At 36.4% G+C, this 11784-nt stretch overlaps 2 protein-coding genes across 4 annotated transcripts in view; one reads left to right on the forward strand and one right to left on the reverse strand.

Moving 5' to 3' along the window:
• LOC112157183 (B-cell receptor CD22) overlaps positions 1-11784 on the forward strand; it is an 821740-nt gene that overhangs the window by 256165 nt on the left and 553791 nt on the right. The gene's annotated exons all lie outside the window — the stretch shown is intronic.
• On the reverse strand, positions 714-4784 carry LOC112157209 (B-cell receptor CD22-like). The gene is made up of 7 exons (XM_036214158.1): positions 4198-4784; positions 3804-4049; positions 3160-3423; positions 2719-2976; positions 2408-2495; positions 2275-2329; positions 714-1873 (listed from the first exon to the last, which is right to left on the reverse strand). The coding sequence occupies exons 1-7, from the start codon at positions 4445-4447 to the stop codon at positions 1664-1666; spliced, it is 1371 nt and encodes a 456-aa protein (XP_036070051.1). The 5' UTR covers positions 4448-4784; the 3' UTR covers positions 714-1663.

Below are 11784 nucleotides of genomic sequence, written 5' to 3' on the forward strand. Positions count from 1 at the left end.
CTGAAGCTGGTTCTTAACATCAGCAGTCTTTACTAAAGACTTCATATTTATGTTCTGTTGGAAGTAGAACAGCTGGTTGGAGCTGTTAGCAAGAAAATGTCCAGAAATGATCAGATTAGTTCCTGAATATTTCTGTAGGTTCATTTCAAAGAGACAAAGCCACAGTGGATCAGCAGGGGGCGCTGGTGTACCGATAGTTACTGCTGCTTGGTAATGTGTGTCATATGTTGGAGGCATGGATGGTAGAGCAGAAGATGACAGAAGGCTTTGTGTCTTCCACCGTTTACATTTTTGCAGATGATTGGCCGTACAGGTGGAAAACATGTTTGCAAAGAATATCAAAGGTAAACGGATCCAGATTAAAACTTTTACACAAATGCAGTGAGATAATCCTCTTTCTCACAAGTTACAGGGAATTATTTTTTTTTTTTCCACGTTTCTCATGAAAAGCAGAGAAAACAAATACAGGCACAAATCAGTGAGTCAGACCTGTTGGACTTTGGCAGGACTGTCCTTTATCACAGGTTCTGTTCATAGTCTTTATGGACAGAATTTTGGCGCAGCCAGGGGCTGGAGGGGATCTGGTTTTGGAGACAACAGGATTTTATCTCTGCTCTTTGCAGATGATGTTGTTCTGTTGGCTTCATCGAGCCAGGAATTTATTGATTTAAATCACAGAACTGCATCCTCCATTTATTAATTATTCTACAAAACAGGCAAAAGATAAAAAATGCACTAAAGAAACAGAAACATTTCCAGAGCTTTAAAGTTTTGCTCTTTATTATTGTGATGAAGTGGCAGAGATGTTTGATCCATTTGCAAACATTTTTTATGGCGAGAACAGACAAGGGCAAGGCAAAGTCGAAACCAGGATGGAGTCAAACAAATGAGGCAAAGCAGGAGAGCTAAACGGGCTCGGGTCAGAACACAGAGAATCAAACATGATAAGACTGCACAAACTTTCTGTATAATAAAAAAAATAAAAACGTCTCTGCGTGGTGCCAGACTAAATACAGTTTGATATGATTGCCTGATATGGAACAACTGGTGAAATATGAGAGTCAAAGTCAGGCGTCGGCTCCCTCTGGTGGTTGACGGTGGAGGAGGACGGTTGAAGTGTGACAATGAATATATAAAACACCATTTTAACCAGCATGATTACTTTTGTAATTATTAATAAATATACAGTAATGACATAAATGTCACTGTGTTTTCTATCTCTAAAACATTCAGGAACAAAACTATTTCAAAATAAAGTTTTCTTTAGTTTGAGGGCAGTGGAGTAGAGAACTGACTCCACTGGTCTGTTGCTGCTTTTTCTTCTTTAAATTAAAGCATGTTTGTGTTCTGTAACAAGCTTTCCTGTGTTCTTCAGTTGACACATTCATTTAGTATTTTTCTCATTTTTATGACTTTTCTGTGTTTTTTAACATTCAGGTTTTTGATTCTTTGATGAAACAGATCAAAGTAAATGTGTTCCTACATAACTGCTATCAGTGGCTACAAAAATACTTTTTCATGCTGACTGAATACTTTCTGCTAATAAAACATTGCTGTATATAAATGTACATTTCTTAGATTAAAGCTGCAGATTAACATACAGATGCTACTGGATCATAAAGATGGAAATAAATGGGGTTTTTTTTTTCATACAGCAGATCAGTCAGTCAGCTGGATTCCTGGATGATCTGACCAGACTGTACACCACGTCTTCTTTGTCTTCATGAGCGTCCCGTCTTCTCTTTGCTTTGATGTTGGAGTAGAGAGGATCCTCCTGCCTCTTGGTGAAGGTCACACTGCCGTAGTGGATTTCCGTTTCATCCTCTGCTGGATGTCTGGATGTTGGATCGTCACGATCAGAACCTTCAAGTGTCTGAAGATCAGATGAGAATATGAATCAAATATGAACCATGTGTATGGAAACCAAATCAATATTAAGTAGTGGATGATTCTTCTGACAACTTTAAGAAAACCTTTAAAGTGACTCAGAGACAAAAAAGACTAATAATAAGAATCTAAAACTTTTGTTTACTGATAGTTTAGAAAAATGAAGACACTTTTCCATCAACTTGCAGAAAAACTGCAGCAAAATTAAAAAGATTTTACGAAATGAAATTTCCTCTTAAAGTAAACTTTTGCTTTTAAGCAAGTTTAGCAAACTTTAATGGTTAGAAATAGAAATGTTATCAAAACTCTGACAGGACATCACTTAAAAAATAATCACAGATGACAGAATGAAAGATCAGGGAGGACTACGTATGGAGGAAAAGAAACCTGATCATCTTCATCTTGACTCCTGATCACTGAGGATTCTTCTGAGGATCTCCTTCTATACACAGAAAATGATCAAATCAAACACAATGTGACTAAATCGGACCTTTAATCCTGCAGGATTTGATCCACTCACCTGAAGATCTTCAAGAATAAAACAACCAAGAAGATGAGAGTCAGGAGAGCAGCAGGGATCGACCATAAAGCAGGTGAACCAACTGAACCTGAGGAAGACATTGAATCCATGTCAGTAAGAAATCCCAGTGATGATGATCCACTGTCAGGTCAAAATCTCATGTTGGTTCTTTGAAAGTTCTCCAGTGTCTGATCAGTCTGTGGTGATCTTTAAGATGGTCCTGTTGGAGGTCTCTTCTGTCTCTGTGCTGCCTTCAGGGCTCGCTGCAGCACGGCAGCTTTTGTTTCCTGTAGACGACATGATGAACTGACCTGATCCAACAAACCCTTGAACACTGGAGTTCTGCTGGCCCAGTTTGTTCTGAGCCACACAGATGTAAAGCCCTCCATCTTCTGCTGTGATGTCACTGATGGTGAACATTTGTTCTTCTGATTTAGGAGAGTCTTTGTTCTCCTTGAACCAGGTGTAGTTAGCTGCTGGGTTAGCATCAGTGCTGCAGGTCAGAGTCACTGAACTGCCCTCCAGGATCTCAGGAGGATTCACAGAGACAGAGATGTTCTTTGGAGCATCTGGAGATGAAAGAGGAAAGTTGGAAGATTCACAAACACAAAACTCTTCTATTCAAACCTTCATTTTTATTCTATCCTAAAAAATCACAGTATCAAAAACATAGAAAAAGACAATTCAATAGGGTCCACTAAGCTCTAATTTCTTAGGCAGTGTTAAATAATAATAATTTAAAAATAACTCACATTTCACCTCCAGTTTAAGGTAAGATTGTTTCAAACCCAGCTGGTTCTCAACTTCACAGAAATAATCTCCAGAATCTGTGGAATGGATGGAACTGAAGACAAACTGTGGACCTCCAGAGATCATTTTAACATCTGAATTTGTCTTCTTGAACCAGGTGTAGTTAGCTGCTGGGTTAGCATCACTGCTGCAGGTCAGAGTCACTGAACTGCCCTCCAGGATCTCTGTGGGAGGATCCAGTGATACAGTTGGAGATTGTGGAGCATCTGGAAAAGAACAAGAAAACTTTATTTTTAGGAGAAATGGAAAAAAAACATCTGAAGAAATTATGTCGTATTTTATCATTTATTATAACTTCTTAGATGCAAAAAATGTCTCGTCCACAGAATAATTTTCTATCTCTTGTCCTTTTAGCATTTTGCTATGAAATGTCATCATTCAAAAATATCAAACAATGAGGAAAAACACTAAAATCTTCGCAGAAGTTTCCAGAAATTCTACAAGAGTTTTTTCTCCCAACTAAAATCAATATATTTTCATGTATTTCTTCAAAAGTTACATTTTTAATAGACAATAAAAAACAGAAATCAAGTTTGTTCTGTTTGTGTAAATGGTTTCATGTTTGTGTTTTACAGAGTGAACTCACAAACTTCAGGACTTTGATCCGTCTTTGAAGATCTCAGAGAACAAGAGATCCTGTCTGTGGAAGAATCCCAGCTTCTGTACAGAAACGTCTGACTGGTTTCAGACTGAATCCTTGATCTGGTTTCTTCTCCGTTTATGAACCAGACATATTCCTCCAAACCATCTGGATCACATCTGTTGAAACACTTTAGCTGAACGTCTGAATATTCCTGCTGGACTGATGTGGAAACCAGCAGAACCTGGAGGTCTGGAAAATGATGAAAACATGGATGTTATCGTCCATGTTTACCGTCTAAAACCACTTTGGAAACATTTGATTCACCAAAAAGTCATAGAAGAGCAAAACTTTTTATTTAATTTAGTCAACTTTAATATTAATAATCTGAGAGTTTTACCTCCAACAGTTAATCTCACTCCAGGTTCTCCGATGTAACGTCCAGTTTGATGGTTTGTTATGAACATGAACTTATAAACTGCTGAGTCGCTCTCTCTCACTCCAGAGATTCTCAGAGGACAGATCTTTGAATTACAGATGTAAGTCACTCGATCTTTGTATTCTGGATCTTCTTTCAGGTCTACAGGTTCTCCTTCAGTTCTGATGAACCAGAAGCTTTTTTTAACAGTGGTGCTGACTCCATTTAACATTACTGGATAATTATATGAGCAAAGTATGGACACAGTTGATCCTTTATTTGCACAGATTTCAGTCCGATAGTATTTCACTTTCCAGCCTGTCTGACTCTTCACAACTGAAACAGAGAAATGATCAGAAACATGATATATCTGTATTTATTGTGTAAAGATTTGATATACAAACATTTGAGATTTACAGTTATACAAAATGTTGTTCAACACTTAACAAAACAAGTCAGTTTTTATAGTTTTTATAAGTTTTAAATCAAAATCACAAAATAGAGAAACAAGAGGATGATTGACAGACTGACCAGCTCCAGTAAACAAAAACAAAGACTGACAAAAACAAAAAAACGTTACTTCTTTGGTTCTCGTTTAAAGTTACAGTCAATTGTAGGTTTTGTTAAAACAGCTAAAAAATTAGTTTAATCAAAATAAGTGATTTAAATTGAATGTCATAAAATACATTAGTGTGTTAATTTGTGTGTTTGTGGGTGGATGACTGTGACTGCAAAACTTTATGGGTCTGAAAGTGAAGTAGAAAAATGCTGTAAATGTTCAACATTAACATGAAGATTTGTAAATATGAGATAAAATGTCAGAATTAAAGAAAGTTACAAAAGTTTAACAAAGATCGTTTACAGTAGAAATGAAAGATGAACTCAGAGAGGAAATTGAACCACAAACAGCTCAAATGAAAATCTTTCACACAAACAGTCATTAAAGCAGAAACTTGAAGAAACTGCAGGAGAATTCAGAGCTGCTGCTCTGCTGTCTGAAAAACTGAAGAATTATCTGAATATTTCTGAATTTTTCCTCAGATTGAAGTGATACATTAATAAAAGTGGATGAACTGGTTTGTGATGCTTTCTGATCACTGGGCAGAATGGAGAAGGAGCTAAGCTCCACTGAGAGACGTTCTTCACTGTTTTCTCACTTCTGCTGCATGTTCACACTGATGCTACACTGGTGTTAACAAACACGTTTCATCTTTTACTCTGCAGAAGAGGCGGGGCCTATGTGATTGACATGAGGTCAGAAAAAGACAGATCGTGTGACTGTAGTAATCTTCATCGCTGCAAACTTTACATCAACTTAACAAACAGGAATTTAAACAATAAAAAAACAAGAAAACAGCTGATTATCGAAGATATTTCAGTCTCAGAGTCAAAATTACTGACTTTAAGTTTATTGCACTTTTGTTTTTAGTTAAAATAAATTATAGTTTTCATTTATTTAGTTTACTTATATAGATTCAGTTCACAACCAAGTTTGACTCAAGATTCAACACAAAAGACAAAAACATCTACAGAAGTGACAGTTTCAATTATCAGATTATTCCAACATCCTTTAAACTGTATTTAGATAAAAACCATGAATTACCAACATCCATCCATCCATCATCCACCATAAAGACTCTTAGATTTTTACCTGAAAAGCAGCAAAGGAAAACAACAAATCCTCCCAGAGCTGCAGTCAGACTCATAGCGTCTCCTCTCTCTGGTTCCTTTCTCCACAGAGTTCATGTGTTGCAGAAAATGCTTTAAAAGAAAAGAGTGTTGCTTTTTATCACACCTTCTTCTGTGATCGGAAATAAGTTCATCTTCTTAGAAGAACCTCTTCTTCTGTCCATCAGAAGCTTTTATTACCATAAACAGAGGTGTAAAAAAAAAAAAAACAAAGTGACGATAAAATTAACTTTAATTTTCTGAGAAGAATAATGACCAACAGACTGTTGGAAATGAAAACTCATTTTAGAGAGAAAGAAGAATCTGAAAGATCTAAAAGAAATCTTGATTCAGTCTTGATTCAAGACTTACCCAGTTACCCAGGTCTACAGGTTCTCCTTCAGTTCTGATGAACCAGAATCTTTTTTTAACAGTGGTGTAGACTCCATTTAACATTACTGGATAATTATATGAGCAATGTATGGACACAGTTGATCCTTTATTTGCACATTTTTCAGTCTGAAAGTATTTCACTTCCCAGTCTGTCTGACTCTTCACAACTGAAACAGAGAAATCATCATAAACATGATATATCTGTATTTATTGTGTGAAGATTTGATATACAAACAGTTGAGATTTACAGTTAAACAAAATGTTGTTCAACACTTAACAAAACAAGTCAGTTTTCATAGTTTTTATAAGTTTTAAATCAAAATCACAAAAATAGAGAAACAAGAGGATGATTGACAGACTGACCAGCACCAGTAAACAAAAACAAAGACTGACAAAAAAAAACAAAAACAAAAAAACTTTACTTCTTTGGTTCTCGTTTAAAGTTACAGTCAATTGTAGGTTTTGTTAAAACAAGCTAAAAAATGAGTTTAATCAAAAAAAGTGATTTAAATTGAATGTAATGGAAGAGATTAGTGTTTTATACATGTAAGGGAAAATACCCGACGAAGTGCGTTAATTCTCATAATGCACATGTAGCAGGATAGATTACTGCAGGTGTGGCTGTGAGGATAACAGCAGGTGGTGGCCTCTACAGGCTCTATAAAAAGATCAAGTGGCCCACTTGCCGTCATGGGCATCTTCTGGCCTCTGGGACTGCCCACTTCCTGGTGCGCACCTCCTTTAGCCTCACAGGTAAGGTAGCGGTGGCAGGCTGCCTATGGGAAGCTTCACATTGTTTTGTTTATGTTGTAGCCCCGGAAGACAAAGTATTGGGAACTAAGCTCAAACAGAGCCCCTGCATTTTGGGGTGCTGTAATTTGTATCCTTTTAGGGTGGCGAACAGTCAGTCAGTAATAGCAGTGCTTTTTATTTATTTATTTTTATTGTTTCATCTGTGTCTTCCACTGTCAGGGACTTTCTGTTCTCCCAGTAGCATCGGAACGGCTGATGCTTTATTTACATTGATTGTTGGGACAACTTTGCTGCTCGCCTGGTCTCCATCGCGTCGCCTACGACGAGGGTCCTACTGGGGTGGCTATCACCTGCTACATCCAACGGAGGTGCAACACGGACTGCCAGGGCACTCCCGGACTCGGTACCCCACCAAAAAAAGAAAAAAAGGGACCGAGGAGCACGAGCCGTTTTTACTGCCATTCTTTTAACTCAAACCTTTTAGCCCTCTGTTTTTACAGTTGTTTTAATCATTGGATGAGCACTGTTTGCTGTGGTGCAGCGTAGAGCGTTCCGCCCCCTCTCCTTTTTCTTAAGTTACGCCTTCAGTGAGCAGCTAGAACATAAACGGAACACAATCAGCTTCTGTCTGTGTTCATTTCACGGCAGGTTCGCTCTTCTGAGCTGCTCTTGTGGTGAGACAGAAGACTACACCTTTCATGCCGAGTGCTGCGTCTTATTAGTGGGAGAATAACTAATTTTATAAACAAATGACCGAAGTTAGGCTGAACATTATGGGGCGGAGGGTTGACTCATTTGTCAATTTGTACTAATTTACCTTACAAAAGGAAAGCAATATAAATGCTGATCGTTAGAATAAGTCAAATAAAGCATCAGTTCAGAGAGAAAGTTAATCCATTACTCCTTGTTTTGTCCAGATGATGAAGGAAAAATGTGTTTTAAAGAAGCCTGCGCAGTGATATCGAAGGTTTGGTCTGTGTGACCGGAACTTCTTCTTTAGGTGTGGTTTATCACTGTGGTATAGCACTTTTTAATCCACACCCAGCAGCCAAACGGAATAGAGTATTCACCCAGACCGTAGTATAGATAAATATACAACGTTAGTGTGTTAATATTCAATTCAGTTTTATTTATATAGCCCAAAATCACAAAGGAAATTTGCCTCATTGGGATTCATGCAGGTAATTTAATAAAATGTGTTGCAGAAAATGTGTGTGTTTGTGGGTGAATGACTGTGACAGCAAAACTTTATGGGTCTGAAAGTGAAGTAGAAAAATGCTGTAAATGTTCAACATTAACATGAAGATTTGCAAATATGAGATAAAATGTCTGAAAGTTACAAAAGTTTAACAAAGGTTGTTTATAGTAGAAATGAAAGATGAAACTAAACCACAAACAGCTCAAATGAAAATCTTTCACACAAACAGTCATTAATGCAGAAGTTTGAAGAAACTGCAGGAGAATTCAGAGCTGCTGCTCTGCTGTCCATCCATCATCCATCATCCATCCATCATCCATCCATCATAATTGTTAGATTTTTACCTGAAAAGCAGCAAAGTAAAACAGCAAATCCTCTCAGAGCTGCAGTCAGACTCATAGCGTCTCCTCTCTCTGGTTCCTTTCTCCACAGAGTTCATGTGCTGCAGAAAATGCTTAAAAAGAAAAGAGTGTTGCTTTTTATCACACCTTCTTCTGTGATCGGAAATGTATTCGTCTTCTTAGAAGAACTTCTTCTTCTGTCCATCTGAACCATTTATATAAATAGAAACAGAGGTGTGAATGAAGAAAACAAAGTGACTATAAAATGAACTTTAATTTTCTGAAGAATAAAAAAGACCAACAGACTGTTGCAAATGAAAAATGTAATGAAAGTATTCTGTGTCATCAAATGTAAAACAATTATAAATATTTAAATTGATGAAACCTTGTAAAGATTTAGAACAGAAAACCCCAAAAACATCAACTGAGGATCCAAAAAGACTTCATTAAAAAGAGCTCAGTGTAGTGCTGGAGATAAAGATGTTCTTACAGAACTTTTGGTTTTAGTTACAATCATTACGTACTTTCTTCTAAGTTCCTCCAACTTTAAGTTCTGGATGCTGGTTGGATGTTTGTGGATGTTAACAACGTTTGTCATCAGCATGCTCACTCTGGACAGACGGTTCTGATGGAGACTGAAACTTCTTCTGTTCATAAATGTGTGAACGTGTGAAGAGAAAACTGATGCATGCAAGCCTCAACACAAACGGATCTGTGCTCTAATGATGCATTAAAATAATAATGTTGAAGATTCATCTGATTAAACACTTCTAAATGACTTGATTTAATCAAGTGAAGATAAATTGCATAAAAAATACTTTTGCATGAAACCAAAATAAATAAACGTAAACTTTATGGGTGAGATTGTAAATGTTAGTTTGTTTTTTTCCCACATTAATCAACATTTCCTTCCTTGTTGTGTTTCTGAGGCCTCCTGTGTTGATTTTCCTCATAAATGGATCTAAAGTATTTTTAAAAGACTAAATTAGCTGTTCTTTTGACTATTTATACATATTTATTCTCACCAGAATATCCAGAATTAATTATTAAAAAAAATAACTCTCAAACATGATCTTATATATATATATAAATTGCATTTAAAATATTTTGTGGATAATTGAGGATTGAAACCAGATGACACTGTGACTGGAGGTAATGATGACAGAACTGCAGGTTTGTCTGAAACCTCAATGATGTCATCTAGTGGTTCACATAGGAACAACTCTTATAAGACAAGAGAATGTCCTGGGACCTTCCAACTTTTCCGTTCAGGGAGGGGAAATCAGCATCACTTTCTGGATAAACTTAATGGGATAAACTTAGATATGAAAAAAATAAACATATATTTATCCATCTCTTTCTCAAACTCTGTCTCTTCTGAATTCTGTCAACCCTAATCTGCAAAATTTAGATGAGATTAGATCAGAAATTGTTTATTTCAAGCAATCAAAGCAAGAATAATGCATGTTCAATACAATCAACAGAGCTTTACATCCATGTCAAACATAGGATAACTAGGTATTACATTTTAGTTTGAATGCAAGAGAGTATGAGGAAGCAAACTTATATTAAGAAAATGGTTCTAGTAGGTAGATAAATAAGAAAATAGCTGTAAATAATTGTATTTACGTTGTTAATGAGGTTTTTAAGAACAACAAAGAAACAGAAACTGCTTGTCCCGGACCACAGTCAATTCCATTTAGGAATGCATTGTGGAAAATTGTGCTTTTTTGGGTTATTTTTTTAGTGTTTACTCTTGTAGAATGTTATTTAAGTTCTTAGAGAAGAGTTAAAAATTTGGGTTTTCAGTTTGACCATTGCTTCTGAAACTGAAATGATTATTTAATATATTATTATTTAATGAATTATTATGTATTACTCAGAATGAAAGTTTGACATCAGAACAAAATAATTGTTGCATCATCTGCTTTTTTTCTTCCTTATGCAACCAAACCACGGCTCTTCTTCACGCATATCAAAACCATCACAGCTTCAGAGACATATGTGGAACCGTATGGAAGGCCATGTGGGACAAAATTAGGTGTGGCTATCATGTGAATTTTGTGTCTAGAGTGAGTTCTTCTTTTAACTTGTTCCTCCCTTATTTAACGGTATTAAATAAGGGAGGAAAAGGGGTTGAAGAAGTGGAGGGCTGATTAAATAAGTTAATGGAGGTTTATCAGTGTTTCAGTCACGTGTAGATGTTAGTCAAAAGGGCGGGGCCTGTCACAGACACACTCAAGTATTAAAAACATACCTTGTGGCTCCAAAACAACCTTCTCACACATGTAAACATGTATACAAGTACAAAGCAGCTCACATGTTGAAACAAACACGTGTTCAAGCGTGTATCGATCGCGTTCTTGCCGCTAAAAGACGCTCTCTTGACCAAAAATCCACCCCTAATTTTGTCCCACATGGCTTTCCATAGACGCTGGCGCTTTGTTTACTCGTGGTCACATAGGATGTTTTGAATGGCGCTCCGGAGACGCGTTTTGAATACGTCACAGTGGCGACACGCAAATGTTTGATGTCCGGTGGTATGGAACGCCGAAGGAGGCAAAACTGTCACTGAGTGGAAAACACCAAACCAGAAAACAAAACACAACATGAACACAACAAATCAAAGCTTAAAGAAAACTAAACAACTACACTCAATTTTTACAAAAATTATGTCTAATATTACTCTAAAATATGCATTTCAAGATAACATTTATCAGAAGTTTTTAAACCACCTATATCGACTCATTTTATTGCAATTATTGGTCAAGAATTAAAAGAGAGAAAATTCAATTAAGTATTAATTCCTGTCATGATAAAGTTCAGACAACATTAAAAAATGAAATTTAATTTAAAGTGTGAGAAAAAAGACGTCACTTGGATTGGGTTTGATCAAGTCGCTAAAATTTATTGAAAACACAGAAATGATACAGAGTCACAGGTGAGGATTCCACCTGTCCAACATCAGGGTAGAAAGAATTAAAAGCCCCCAAATTTCCCCTCTGAGTTTATTATTGTATAAATCAAAGATTAAACTAATAAACTACAGTTTGTCTCTGAATTGAAATCGTTTGCTAGTTTCAGGTAAAGGTGGTTGTAGTACACGTTGGAAAGCAGAATACAACTCCCTAAAAAAGTTCAGTCTAAGGATCTTTTATGTAAAACAGAGCAGATTCATACTTTTAATTTTTAACTAAACTTTCTAACTAGATTAAT

Source organism: Oryzias melastigma, linkage group LG1, assembly GCF_002922805.2.
Source record: "Oryzias melastigma strain HK-1 linkage group LG1, ASM292280v2, whole genome shotgun sequence".
In the NCBI taxonomy this organism is placed as follows: Eukaryota; Metazoa; Chordata; class Actinopteri; order Beloniformes; family Adrianichthyidae; genus Oryzias; species Oryzias melastigma.